Below are 15,697 nucleotides of genomic sequence, written 5' to 3' on the forward strand. Positions count from 1 at the left end.
GTCTATATCTCTTGCTAATTCTAGCTGTTAAGGAGGCTAACTTGTTTTTTTTTTTTTATTATGCATTAGGATACTGTTTGTGATGCATATCTCAGTTAATTCCCCTATACTTTCATGTTACCCACTTGTTTTCTTGTTAACCACTTCCAAATTTCTTGTCTATCATCTAACCATAAGTTTCTAGAAATGTTTAGTAGCAAATTAGCAATATGTTCATTTTTGTCAAACTAGACCAGGCAAGTTGGTTCAAGCAGACTAGTAGAGAGAACTTGAATAGAACATCATCATAGACCGGTTAAGTTTAGGCGACTTGATTGTAAATCCGCAAACCCAGTCAAACAAGTCACAAGCAGGCCTTAGCATTAGTATATGTCTTACTGATGCTCATTCATGCTAATCAAAAAATACGTTGTGTTGTCAAGTTCTTAGAATTTTGTTTATTGCTTTACATTATGAAAAAATTAGTTGAAACAAAATTCATATATTATTTGATTTTCTGATTTCTTCAAATTAGTCAACAAGGTGCTCATGAACCATGCAGGGCTTGACTCAAAAAAGCTCGTTTATTAAGCTAAATGAGCAAACTCAAGCTCAATGATACTTGTCTCAATTAAAAAAAAAATAGTTGAAACAAAATTCATATATTATTTGATTTTCTGATTTCTTCAAATTAGTCAACAAGGTGCTCATGAACCATGCAGGGCTTGACTCAAAAAAGCTCGTTTATTAAGCTAAATGAGCAAACTCAAGCTCAATGATACTTGTCTCAATTAAGCTTCTGAGCTAGCTTGTTTTTTTTAGAGAGGATTAAAAGATTTCACTCCTATCCCCATGGTGACCCGAACCTAAGATCTATTGCCATGGGGCGCTCTTACCACTTGAGCGAACCTATCTCGTCCTGAGCTTGCTTGTTGAGATGGTCATAAGCTTTCTTATTGCTTGTTTAAAGGAGAGGAAAAGAATGATAAGTGTAATTTACTCTTATTAGAAAATGAATACTTTTTTCCTATATTCAATTGTCATGAGCTCTTTCAAGCGTGTTACTATCATGAGGTTTTGTGGGTCGTACATTTTATTACAAAATATGGTTTTACTTTGTTTTTGATAATGACTTCATTTGGCTTAAAGGTCTCAGCTTAAGTTTAGCTCACTTTTTATGGTAAAGGATCTATATATGACCCTAGATCAGTTATTATAGTACCTGAGCTAATACAAGAATTTTCCTTCCATGTCTAGACTCTAGATGATTGGCTTGATTTGAAAAGACTGCTAATTCTTAAAGTCCATGTTGGAAAGTGTTTTCTTTTTTCCCCCAGGGAAAATCTTTCTACTTGTATAGGTTCCCTCATTGACCAAGGACATTCTCATGGGAAACGCAGAAAATGGAACTGACATTGTCTGCTTGGCAGGAATAAATCTCAGGTTATGATTTTTTTTTTAATATAACTGCCTTGTACTTATGTATAAGGAGATGCTTGATGGGGCATTTTCCAGAGAAACCACTTAAAAGGAATCCTAATTAACGTACCTTGCTGTACTCTCTGATCATTGAACCTTGAACCACCAATCTGTTTGTTCATATAGCATAGAAAAGTAAACATCAGTACGTGGACAAAATTGTATATGTTTCTTATCATCATTTTGCCTGTTCTTTAATTGGAAAAGCAGCATTCCTAAGGTGAATGCCCATAAACACAGATTCCATCAACCGTGATGGTTCTCATTTGCCTCCATAAGATAGGTCATAGGCACACCCATGGCTCTCTTGAGCCTTTGAGGAATTCGGTTACCCTTTAACAGGGATGATAGTCATTACACACATACATTCCCTAATTACCAAACTGATTAAAAAATTAAATAGTTGGAGTTCCAACTTATTTCATGCTGTCAATACATATTACTCGCATCATGGTTGTCATTTATCACATTGTTATTATTGCTGTAAGTAGTAGTAGTAGTTGATAAAACAAAGAAATGGTCCATTTCTTATATTGTTCTATGAGTAGCAAAGGAAAAGAGTAGATGTAGATTAAAATAATTATTCTGAAAAGCAAAAGAAAAATTCTGTTGGAGTAAGAAGAGTATTTATAAAAAAGCCCATGGTTATTTCTATGAACTTGTATTTTATCTGCTTTGATAGTTTGATTGTCATTTTTTTTTTCAATATTTCTTAGTATTTTAGCATACTGTACATAGTCTCACATCTTTCCACATCACTAAGAATCACCATACTCTTTCAAACAATTTTTTCTGATACCAATATTTTAGTACTCTACTTGTTAAAGTGATTGACTTTATGTATGTATACACACACATAGCATGTCTCATGTTCTTATTTCGTAAGAAGTGTTGTGTCCTTGCCTTGTTGCATCACGTGTCTGTGTTTTGGTACATGTTGGTTTATAGAAGAATAGCATGTTGCACTCTTATTCTTTTAGGATGAGAAACAAGGGTTGCTATTAAACCAGAAGACCTATGAAGGACATCATCAAGAATACAATTGAAACATTAAAGTTCTTATTATTTATTCGACAGATTTATATATATTATATGTGCGAGCGCACCCGCATGTCGTTTATTGGAAGAGAGGAATAAATGACGGATGGAGCACTTGGTCTGAGATTAAAACTGCCAACTGTGAGTAAATCTTTTTACTCGTGGTTGTTTCTCTTTATCTTCGGGAACTTTTGAGTCTGCTGTGATGTTAGCAGGTCTTTGGCTTTAATGTGTGTGTATATTCTTTTGTTTCTTTTCTTCTTCTATAGTGTCCCTTTCTCGTTTTAGCATTCTTGTTAGTGGGTCCTCTTGTGCTGCATGCATTTTGAGTATATTACTTTCCTTGTTTAGATGCTATTTATTTCTTATCAACTAAGTAATACTAAAGGAAACATGTTATTGCATGTTTCATTGAGAATATACACTTGTTGAGGCCCCAAGTACTTTCTCAAAATTAAGTCAGTTTCATGTGGTTGGCGGCAGTATAAAACTCTTATATTAGCAGCAGGAAAACTCTTTTGGAAAGTAATGACGTTTAACTCCAAAATTTTGGTTAGGTCGGGTATAATTCTGACCGAGTATCCTTAATTACCATTTTTCAAATGCCGGTTTGATGTTAATCTATATTTCCTTCTATGTATTTTTAAATGTTTTGTTGCAGTTGGGTTGCCTCACATTATTCGATGCGCTTCAGATTTTATCAGTATTCTTCATGGCTGCATGTCCTCTTTTGTGAATGCATGAGTAACTTATTAATGGAAAAAGGAGAAATTCATTATTGGGATATAATTGTTTGGAACACAATTGCACCCTTTAGTGGATGTTACGTTTTCCTTATGATTGAAAGAGTTGCCCCACAAGAATCATCAAACAACGGATCTTTAAATAGAATCTTGAATAAAAGATCATGTTTTTGGACATTGAAAAACATTTATACTTTGAAAGTGATAGTGTTTGATGCTGTCCCTCTGGAGACTATGACAAATAGACTTTTGAGAAATCAGATTCTCAAGATATATTTAAGGAAAGGGAGGAATATGTGCTGATGGAATTACTTATGATTTTTGTCATTTAATATGAGTTCTTTTATTTATGCATATATGACCATGTCTAGGCAATAACTTCTGTTAAAAATTATGGCAGGTAACCTGCAGTGTCTTTTGTAGATTTACCAAAACATTACTGATAATGTGGACAACTTGTTTATGTTTGTTCTGCTTTTAAATCTAATTACTTTGGTCCACCACTAGGAATTTGCAGGAGTCATCTCCTATGACTCATACTCAGGATGCTTCCTTGCATTAATTAGGTTTATATTGCTAATTGTAGAGCAAGTTGTAAAACTAGTCAGTTTAATAATTAATTTTAGAAATTTTATATGCTTTCTCCCCATGATGTCAATCCTTTGGTGCTCTGAAACTTTATCGAGTTGTCATCTAATTGCTATGAACTTATTAGCATTCATGTCCGTCTTCTCTGTTATGCTAGATGTGGGTTGTTGGTCATGATGCTTTTAAATAGCCATATTATTATTCTCATTCCAAAATTGGCCTTCAAGATTTCCAAGATTCATCGAGTTAGAATGAATTTATTCTGTGATAATGTCTTCTTTTCCAAAAGAAGTAATATACTCGCTTTTGTGCTGAATGGTCTATTCTATTCTTGTGTTGTGGGGGTGGGTAACTAGAGATAGATGATTGTACAAGCAAGATGACTTTAAAGTTGAGGAACACTATTTTGTTTTTCTTCTAGATGCATTCATCAATCAAAGCTAAATTCCATATTAGCGTTTTATAGTTGTAGAAAACAAAGATTTGGTTGAAGATACTCGATGAGAAATCGAAGCTCCGGAACAAACAATTATTTCTTTATATGGATTTTCTGTCTTTGTTACTTTTTTTAAGGGGGTCATGTGTCTCTCTATGTCTCACACATTAACATTATGATATGCATGTGTATGTATTTTTTGGCAAGATGCTTTTTTTTTCTTTCTCTATGTGGTAATTATGTGGCTCACTTTTTTATTGTTATAATAGCATTTCATCTCGAGAGATAGAGAGGTATGCTAATTGCTAGCTTTTTGTCAAGTAATTGAACTCATCATATGCATTAGAACAAGTTTAGGTACTTCTTCATTCGTCATACTTATTGTTATGGTGGGCACAATACCCTATATATATCTCTTTACAAGCTTAGGAAACATTAGAGTGAGGCCCCCTTTGGTCGCTGCATGAAAAACTGCACAAACCAAAGCAAAGGGAGAGAGAGGGAGCTTGCTAGGCCCCATTAAACATATAAAGAAATAACTGTAATAAATCTATTCTATTTTTTCTATATCACTCACTCACTCTCACAAAGATACACAGAGCAGAGTTTTGTTCCGATCTTTTAGTTTTAAATAGAACTGCTCACTTCTTACCCGCCAATTTGAAAACTGCTTAAATACTTGTGTTGCCTATGTTGCTTCCCCTTCCTTCTCAAGACCTTCATTCTTCTGTTCAAAACCAACATGGTTTTCTTGACTTCTTTAGTAGTCTTCATTTTGAATGTTAAGCAGTTCTTCTGTGTCGAGAAGTAGTCGGTGGTGCAAAGACGGGATAAAAGTATGGGGAGTGGCTGCAGGGTTTTAAGAGCTCTCGTAGGAGCATTTGTGTTTGGAGGGGTAGTTTGGTTTTTATCTATCGGTATTTTATCGAATCATGCAGCAAGAATGAGAACATCAAGTACATTTCTATCAACTGGAGCTTTTGACCATTGGAGATTGATTGGAAGAGGAAGTCCTCCGGACTTGCATCTCCATTATGTAAGTAAGCGAAGAGTGCCTAATGGACCTGATCCTATTCACAACAGGTATATATTTTCCCCTTCTCGTCTAGACATAAATTGTACTTCACCTTCTGCTTTGAATTGAAGCCAATTATGTTGAATTTTTACCTTAATGGCATACGTAAGTATACATTAAGAATAACTGAGACAGTAATAATGTTCATATACTAGGCTCAGTTTCTAATTCCTATCATGTTTATCAAAACAAGAGTTCATATCCTTTTCTCTTTACATTTCTGTTTTTTTTTTTTTTTTTTTATAGATTGTTGCGAGTCACTTGAAAGGAATATATGTTTGTTTTTATATATTATATAAATATGCTCCCCTTTAATGTAATGAGATTAATGAATTTGTTGCTCTTTAATAAAAGCTTCTTTATATATCAATCTTTCTCTTATTTTTATGAGGAAAGTAATAAAGACACTGGGAGAAGAACTTGGTCACTTTTGATTTGTGAGAGAACCTTCTAAAATATTGAATAAAATGCTCTCACTGTACCCAATAAAATTTTTAATCTGTAACATGGGGTGAAGATCAATTTGGAACACATAAATAGGTCTCTAATGCAATTAAACACTATTATAATAATTATTTTTAGATAAACTTAACATGAAGGTCTTTAGAACTGCAATTCTGCTGCAACTTGATCATAAATTTGTTTACGGACAATCTGAGGGATGCATAAACTTTAGTAATTTAGGTGCATGATTACATTTCATTGTTTCTTGCTTAAGTTATTACTTGCTCGAGATTCATTTAGGATATTTATCTTTCTTATTCTTGTGTATTTTTGGGTTTAGGAGAGCTTCCAAGGCAAGGCAACCTCCAGGCAGATTCTGAATAACACTTTAGTACTGAGATTCTATGAGTTCTTCATGGATGACCGTATAAATATTCGATATCTGTGGATTGGTGACACTAAACCATCCAGGTTCAGATTCTTGGCAGAAATACCTTCAATAAAATGTCGTGAAATGTTGTCATGTGCATGGCTAAAGGGTTGAGTGATCGAGTGCAGTTATATTCTACGATTTATATTTCTCTTTCTTGCGGTTTGCTTAGTTATGTTGACGTTTACGGAATGCTTAATTTTGTATAAATTTTAAATGTCATCTTCCAATTCTTAACTAAACATGCTCATGCCTCATGATTGCTTAGTCTTTGTGCCTTGTAAATCTGTTTTAGGAAGGGGAAAATTATTGTCTAAAAATGTAGACCTTGGACCCTTTTTTACATTATTGCCATTTCCTTTTGGGTCCATGTAGACTCGGATTAGACAAAAAAATCCTGAAAAAAGGAAGTTAAAGAGAGAATCATGGATAGGTTCTATTCTTCCAGGCAATGCTTTAAGAACCGAATAAGACCGGTCGGTTCAATTGTGAATTGGAGGTCAGTCCGGTTCAGTTTTCTCTAAAAACTGAATTTCCGATTCAATATCTGTATAGAGAAAAACCACAAAAAATTAAATCGTACAAATTGTTCTTTGTTTACTTAGTTGAAGTGTAATTTTCTTATTAATTTTTCAATTTATTTGCCAGGTATAAATGTTTTGTATGCATTTGAAATTTAAAGGCCTAATTACTTAAAAACCACCCACCTTGTAACTTTTTTTCATTTAAATACTCATATATACACAATGATGGAGCTAGGGGGCTGGGGTGGCTTTAGCCCCCAACTTATAAAAAAAATTAAAATTAGTACTGAAATTTACTGCATAGTACAATTTGCCCCCCTCAAGTGTCAAAAATTGCCTCTAATATGATAATCCTGGCTCCATTACTATTATATATAGTGTAAATATCTTTAAATTTTATTTAATTGATTGAACTACTGGTTGAACCTGTTGAATAAAGAACCGATGGTTGGATCTGTTGAATCATGGCCGTAAGAATAAAGGTTATTGTTTCCGTACGTGATGAACAGAGTTTGTGACATTAGACTGTTATTTTATCTGTCTTTTATGTTTGATGGATTGGTTTTTTGCTTTTATTAAAGTTTACTTTATGGTCTCTGTGGTTAAATTAAAGTATTTGCACATTAGCCAAAGTTGCTGTTCAAATAGATAAGTTATCAATTATGCAAAGCTTAATGCTTTCAATTCCCATTTTCCAAGATTAGGATACCAAATTAAGTGGGTCTAATCCTCATATTGTTGTTGGAAATTATCAAGACAATCAAAAATTATGCTTTCAAAAAAAAAAAGCTATTCGTATATCCATACGGTAGCACAGAAATTATTAAGTTTGGTTGGGTTAATAACTTAAATTAGTATTTAGACATCAGAAATTTGAACCTTAAGATAAACATTAGTGGCATAAAAAAGAATAATTATTGGGTACAACCGTTGCGCCATGTCATTCGTGCAACAAACCAATCATGCGCTAGCCATGTGGAAAAATTAATGATAAAAAAAATAAGTGATAATTAAAAGATTCCCTATCGCAAACTCTTATTGGCTTGTTGTAAAAATGACGTGGCGCAACGGTTGTGTGGGATAAACACTCCATAAAAAAAACCTTTACTTAGGTGTACCGGCCATGTCATCCATGTCATCAGTCCACGTAGGAAAGAGATAACAGAAAATTTGCATTATTTAATCCCGTCAAAAATATGCCATAAATAGGACAGTTTTGCAAACGTTAGGGGTGTATTTAAGCTAGAATCAAACGTAGGGGTCAATCCGGGTCTTGAGGTAAACATTAGGGGGAATGTAAACTTTTTCTATAGAATTTTTTTTATCAGAATTTTTTTGGGAGATTTGACCTATTTTTAATATCATATTAGGATATTAAAATAAAATTATTAATATTTCTTGAATGTGTGTAGAAAATATTTTGGTGAATAAAGGAACTAAAAGATATCGGCTTATATATTATCATTAAAGTACTTTATCCTAATATCTTTTTATTACAATGAAGAGAGGAGAAATCGAACTTAAAACTTCCAGATCGGATTATAATATTCCTACCACTAAACTATATACGCACGTAAGAATAATATTTTTATTTTAGTGCTGGCTTGGTTAAAATTGGTTTATTTTTTAGAAAGTTAATTACTTATAATATTATTATTTGTTTGTTTTTAGTTTCTCGTAAAAAATAAAAAAATATTTTTAATTAATTAATTAATATTAAAGACAGCAATGTTTCTAATAAATAACTAAAATAATAAAGTTTGATGATGTTGTTTCCTGTAATTATTTATTAAATAAAAATTAAAATTTTCAGTCAAATTATTTTTCAAGTAAAAGGAAGATTGAACTCTTAATTTTTTTAGAACACAAGATATATAAAATGACTTAAATAAAAAAAAGCTAATTATTTTTAGAAAATTTGTACTTTGCTAATCTCTTTAACTCCAACCAATTAATTGATTGTAATTGTCTTTTTGGTGAGTCCAAAGTGAAAGGAGGGAGCTTATATATTATTTCTGTTCAATACTTTTTTCTCTTTTTTCTTTAGCTTTAATTTTGCTCTTTTTTTCCCTTTCTTTTGTGGCATTGAGTTTGAATGGTTCGAGAAGCAAGCAAAGACTAGAATTGAGATTCAGAATTGAGTGTGGGAGACAGATTCTCACTTCTTTTTATTGATGGTTTTATTTACCCTAAAACGGCTGCATGTTTTCAGGCCACTAAATTTTCACAAGAAAATGTTATTTTTGTAATTTAACATACTTTTAAGTTAATTTTTAAAACATTCTCATATTTTAGGAGAAAATAGCAAAACAGAGGTAATTTCAGTTTTTTTAACATATTTATAAATATTATTTTTTGAACTCGGTGCCTTTTCATCCTTTCATATATGTACTCCCAATAAAAAAGTGATATGAGTCATGCGTCATTGTTCATCCGAAACGCGTCAACTTGCATCAACAAACATGCCAATGCGTCAGCCCTGCAATGTGTCAACACGTTAATTTATACATGCGTCAAAAATACATACATCTCCAATACTTTTTAAATACTCCCCCCGTCCCAATAGAGTTGTCCACTTTGCCTTTATCACACAATTTAAAAAAAAGCAATTATTGTTTATAGGATTGTAAATTTTTCCTTACTTTTCTTGTCATACCCCTATTTAATGTAGGGATCACTTGCAATTTGCTTTTACTTTATTCATTAGTATATTTTAAATAAGGGTAATATAGAAAAATTGAGTATAAAGTTGGTTACTTTTTGAAAGTGGACAAGAGTTTTGGGACAAAAAAATTTGTCAAAGTGGACAACTCTATTGGAACGGAAGGAGTACATTTTTTATATTTGATAATTTGCTTTGTAATTTAAAAAAATATATATATTTTTGACGGTGAATGATATGTATTAAAAATATATATTTGCATTTTATATTTTTTAATATTTTAAAAATAAATTATATATTTCATAAAAATAATTATATATTTTTAAATGATAATATCTTTCATGTTAATTTACATGTTTATTTTATTAAATTTATGTGTAATATGTATTATTTATATATTATGTATCAACAATGTTTCAAAGATGTGTCATTTGTATATCTTTGTATTATCTAAAAATACTCAATTTTTTCAACTTTCTTTGATTATATCTTAAACTTTCAAAATCGTCAATTTTCTCCTAATTTCCAATTTTCAGTTTCAATTGTACTTTCTTTTTTCAATCTAGACTTTTTCCATTCAAAAAAATGATTCATCTATGTACTTTATATTTGACACCTATACTAAATAAGCCCATAATGTTTTGAAAATGTATGGAAAACTATAATAATTTTAAAATCTTACAATTTAAATTTTATATTTCAAATTCACGAATTTCACATCTCTTTTTTTAATAAAAATATTTAGAATTAAAATATAATATTTAAGTAATAATTAATTGTAAAACTTATTGTTTTAAAATATAGAGTTTAGGAAAATTGAAAATTAAAAAAGGCGTAATTATTTAAAAACCATTCATCTTGTAACTTTTTTTCATTTATACCATGATCTAGGAAAATTTTCAATTGTATCTTATTTTCAATTTTTATGTTTCATCTCTACCCTAATGAATTGAATTGACCTATTTTTCTTTAAAAAATAGTTTAAATTAGTCCTTCATTTATATTTTTTCAAATAGAAAAAATATGATATAATCCTTCTATTTAATTATTTTTATTTCGTCCTTGCATTAATTAAATTATCAAAAAATTTAATCGTTGGTTATAGATGAAACTTAAAAATCAAAAATAGGATATAATTAAAAATATTCCTAAGTCATGGTATAAATAAAAAAAGTTGCAATGTGGGTGGTTTTTAAATAATTAGGCCATTAAAAAATAAACAAAAGTGAAGTAAGATTTTTGTTTTTTCAAAATTGAAGAACACATTTTTCTAGAGGTAAATTTTTTGTGGTTTTTTTTTTGTCTCCAACGTTGGACCTTAGACAAATCCAAATTTTAGAGTCAGTTCTTGTTCTTTAGTTTGGAATATTTGTCAAGATATACTCCCTCCGTCCCGTTTAAGAAGTCCCATATTCTATTTTGGGATGTCCCATTTAAAAAATTCCATTACTATTTTTAGAATATTTTTCCATTGAATACCCTATTTTACCCTTATTTTAGTTATCTTAAAAGAGCTCTACGGAAAATTTCACTATCATTAATAGGGGCAAAACATGAAAAACATGAAAAGAGAAGAATAATTAATGTTTTCTTAATCTGTGTGTAAAGTCAAATGGGACTTCTAAAGTGGGACGAAGGGAGTATAAGTTTTACATAATTGGTCGGAACCTTATTCATTTACTCAATTAGCCATCGGTTAATTACAGAGGCTCATAATCTAGTTAAAGCTACCAAAATTCTTTTAGGAATATTGGCAAAACAAATTCTAATATTTTATTTTTTTGCGATTTAAGTCCAACGTTTAAAATGTTATGAAATAAATTCTAACTTTTTCAAATTTTGCATTTTGTACCACAAACCGTTTTCCGGCCATTATTTGCATGTGGCATCCATATTATTGGCATAATAAATCTCAATATTTTAAAATTTTACAAATAATCCAACATTTCGTATTTTTGCATTCCGTAGCTTAAAAAATATGACAAAATGACTGAAATTCGGGATGAGACCACAAAATGCAAAAATTGGAAGGGTTAGAATTTGTTTCATAATATTTTAAACATTAGATTTAAATCGCTAAAAAGGTGAAACGTTAGAATTTAATTTTGCTAATACCCTTTTCTTTTATGATGTATTTAAATCAGTCAAAATTAAAAATCTTATCACATCAATATAATTTTATTTTGTCGAGATGAGTTAGTTTAAGTGAACACCCCATCTAAGACCCATATAAATTTTAGATTCAAATCATTATGATTGAGGGTAAGAGAAAAAGCTTTCAATCCTCTTTAAATATGAAAAACAATACATAATTCCATCTTTAAAAAATATATATCAAATTATCGATTAACCGGTTCATGTCCAACCCTTTATCATGTCAATAAGTCTATCTAAGAATTTTTCGTTTCCATGATTTACAATAAAATCGCAGCAATTTAACTGAATTATTAAGTGTCAACTGGAGTTAAGATCAGTGATTAGTTAGACAGAAGTAAGTACAGATAATATAATAGGCTTCAACAGCACAGTATATAAAAAACATAGATCACAGTCTCACACAATATACATTCATGAAGCTACACTTGATTGTTTTATTTATTCATTATCTTGCATGCCAAAAATCAATGGAAATTCTTCATCTTGCTCTGAGAAACCAAGATCGCTTCCGGTCATCTTTAAGGACTGGTAAACACGGAACATAGACCACCGATCTTTAGGCCGAGCACCCACGCAGTTCAAAGCAATTTTTAAGAATTGTAAGATTTCTTCATCATTTCCTTTACCGCGAAGTCTATTGTCAATTGCATCCTTGATTCTACCTGAAACTGAGAGTTGATTCACCCAATCCACCAAGTTACCCTTAAATCCTTCTTCGGAAGTTGTAATATCGAGAGGCTTTTGCCCTGTAACAAGCTCAAGAAGCACCACCCCGAATCCATACACATCTCCTTTCAATGAAGCAACCATAGTGCTCGAGTACTCTGGCGCTACGTAACCGAATTCACCCAAATCACCATTGACATAACTACTCTCGTTAGAATCCGAGGAAGTCATGAGCCTCGCCAGTCCAAAATCCATGATCCTAGCATCAAAATCTTCATCAACAAGTATCACATTACTGCATATATTCTGGTGCAAAAAAGGAGGTTTACACCCATGATGAAGCCAAGCTAAACTCCGAGCAGCCCCCACACCAATTCTAAATCTCATCGGCCAATCCAACAACATACCATTTCCATGTAACAAAGCATACAAAGTCCCATTCGACATATACTTATAAACCAAAAGCTTCTCATCCTCCACGACACAAAATCCCAAAAGAGGCGTCAAATTCGGATGTCTAACCTGCCCTAACTGATTCATCTCCGACCGAAAATGCTTATCGCTAAGTTTACAAGTACTAAGACGCTTAATCGCGAGTGCTGACCCATCAGGAAGAAGCGCCCTATAAGTAGTACCGGTCCGCGTGGAAACAATGACATTCTGGGGACTAAAATTATTAGTAGCTGCCATTAAATCAGCCAACCTAACCTTCACAAGAGGCTTCTGAAACAAAGAAACTTGAACAAGCTTATGAGACTTTAACCTAACAGCCCAACTAGCATCATCATCTCTACCAATTCCATAACCATTTTTCCTTCTCCCAGAAGACCTCAAATGAAACCACCACCAAACCCCAAATCCCAACAACAAAGAAGCAGCAGCACCAAATACCCCAGCAGCAATTATAATAGCAAGATTCTTCTTACTCAACCCTCCACACTTTGACCCTAAAGGCTCACCACAAAGTTCACCATTTCCCTCAAAATCAGCAGAGTCAAGGTGACTAAAAAACGATGGAATTGAACCAGTAAGATCATTATTTGCAACAGAAAACATCTTCAACCTACCTAAACTAGAGAATTCATAAGGTATAGGACCAGACAAACGATTATTTGACAATACCAAGTTATTCAAATAAGCACAATTAACAAGATCAGATGGTATAGGACCAGAAAGCTGATTATTTGAAAGATCTAGAGTGACTAAATAAGGCAACCAAGTACAGATTTGAGCAGGAATCATACCAGACAGTGAATTAAACGAAAGATCCAAACTTTGTAAACTCTTACAGTAAGTTAAAGACTCAGGTAATTCTCCAGACAACTCCATGTCTCTTAGCTGAAGATTAATGATTCTGTTTTCTTGATCATTCCAACAAGCAACACCAACAAAATTGCATAGAAAACCAGATGAAGTGTTGGCAAAATTCCATGATTGGAGCTTGTTTTGTGGGTCTTTTAGTGAGGTTTTTACTCCTTCAAGACACTTCACATCATCTTCTCCAAGAACAGAAGCACTTAAACAGCAACATAATAGTGAAGCTAACACTGCAAGTAAAGCTGAAATCTTTAAACTGTACATGGTTATAAAACCCAGATCAAAAAGATCAAAACTTTTTACACCAAATTGAAGAAAGAGAGTGAATTTGGATATGGGTTTTGCATAGATTTTGAAGGGTTACACGTTAAGAATGGTCTAAAAGAAAGAGTTGAATTGAGGGAACCATTGACTTTATTATCATGTTTTTTTTTTCATTTTGACGTGCAATTTAATTTGTGGAACAAATTAGGAGATTATTTCTGGATTAATTTCTTTTTAAGTCCATTAACTTTTCGTTTTCAATTTATTTCCTCTCTGAATTTTTATTTGATTTTATCTGGTCTCTAAAATTTTACTTTTTTAATTTATCTTGTCTCTGAATTTCCGCTTTATCTTATCTGTTTTCTGAATTTTGTTTTTTTTTTATTTTTTTAAATTTTCAAACGGATGAAAAGCAATAAAAATAAAAAGAATAGGTAAGTTAAAAAATAAAAAATTAAGGGATCAGATCAAAATGAAAGTTCAATGATTATATAAATTAAAAAAATAAAATTTAAAAATCTGATAAAATTAAATAAAAATTTATGAGCATCTTCATCTCATCTCATCCAGTTGCTCCAAAGATCGTCCCTCTTTTTCATTCTTTTTTCACTAATCCGGACTGAAAGAAATTTTAGGCGCGCTCCGCCCGGAGATAGCGAAATATCAAATAAATTGAAATTATAAAGTTAAAACACTTTAAAATGTGTTAATCCGGTTTTTTGTTTATGAGTGTGATAAATGATGCTGAATGTTTTTTTAATAATTTTTTTTATTTCTTTCGAATTATTATTTTTCAGATGTTTAATTTCTTTTAATTATAGTAATATATATGGATGTGATTTAAAGCTGAGATTTGGAAAGTTCAAACTAAGGTCAACAACACCTTGGCTGTCTCAAACTCCATTCGAGTTTTTGATGACTGAATTTCAACTTATTCATATTTAATGACAATTGCAAAAATGTATCACGTTTGATAGTTCTTTTGACTTTTAAAATACTGCTTTATTCAACAAATCAAATATTTTTAATCTGAATTGATTTTAAATTAAATAAAGAATAAAGAATAAAGAATAAAGTTTAAAATTAAATTAGATTAGATTAGATTAAACTTTTTTAAAATCAAATCAGACTAAAAATATTTTAAGTTTTTGATTCTTTTTAAATCAGACCAAACAAACATATTGTAGATTTATTTGATTATTTTCATATTTTTTAAAATTTATTTGAATTATTTTATTATTCTAGCTTTTTTCAAAAGTAAATTTAGAGATGTTGAACAATTAAATGTATTTCTTTAATTTTAATGTAAAAACACGGTCAGCGATCAAAATATTTAGGTTAATATATAATTATTTTAGGCTTCCGATTTTTGGTTAACATATAATTATTAAGCTTTTTAATTTCACAACAAATAACTAATTTTAGATTGTGTTTTTATAATTTTTATGATATTTTTAGATTAATAAGTTTTTTTCTTCTCTTTGGAATTTTTTGACGATTTTTGGCTTCACCAAATCTGACGTTTATTAGGCAAACTCCGACATCTTTCGCGTTTTCACATCTCCGGTAAATTTTTCGACATCTCCATATCTCCAACGTCTCCGGCTTCCCTCCGGAGTACTTCTCGGCATATCTGGTTGTGAGCAGAGCGTTTCGGGGCGCTCGCCCAAACTTATGGCTGACTTCTTAATCTAGAAATGATTTAAAAAATGGAGTCGTCATCTAGTTCAATTAGGAAATGTCAGTCGCCATCTAGTTCAACTAGAAAATGTCAGTCGCCATCTAGTTCAACTAGGAAATGTCTTTTCTACCGACTATATATATAACATTACTCACTTATGAGTAAGATTATCGTGCATCGGACTAAAAGACCGAACCAGATTCGTGGACCTTCC

General features: G+C 31.4%; 1 protein-coding gene across 1 annotated transcript; it reads right to left on the reverse strand.

Moving 5' to 3' along the window:
- Positions 1-11,894: 11,894 nt before the first annotated feature.
- LOC126674393 (inactive LRR receptor-like serine/threonine-protein kinase BIR2) lies at positions 11,895-13,984 on the reverse strand. Its single transcript, XM_050368839.2, has one exon. The coding sequence runs from the start codon at positions 13,800-13,802 to the stop codon at positions 11,994-11,996; it is 1,809 nt and encodes a 602-aa protein (XP_050224796.1). The 5' UTR covers positions 13,803-13,984; the 3' UTR covers positions 11,895-11,993.
- Positions 13,985-15,697: the final 1,713 nt, after the last annotated feature.

Source organism: Mercurialis annua, linkage group LG3 (genome assembly GCF_937616625.2).
Source record: "Mercurialis annua linkage group LG3, ddMerAnnu1.2, whole genome shotgun sequence".
Classification (NCBI taxonomy): Eukaryota; Viridiplantae; Streptophyta; class Magnoliopsida; order Malpighiales; family Euphorbiaceae; genus Mercurialis; species Mercurialis annua.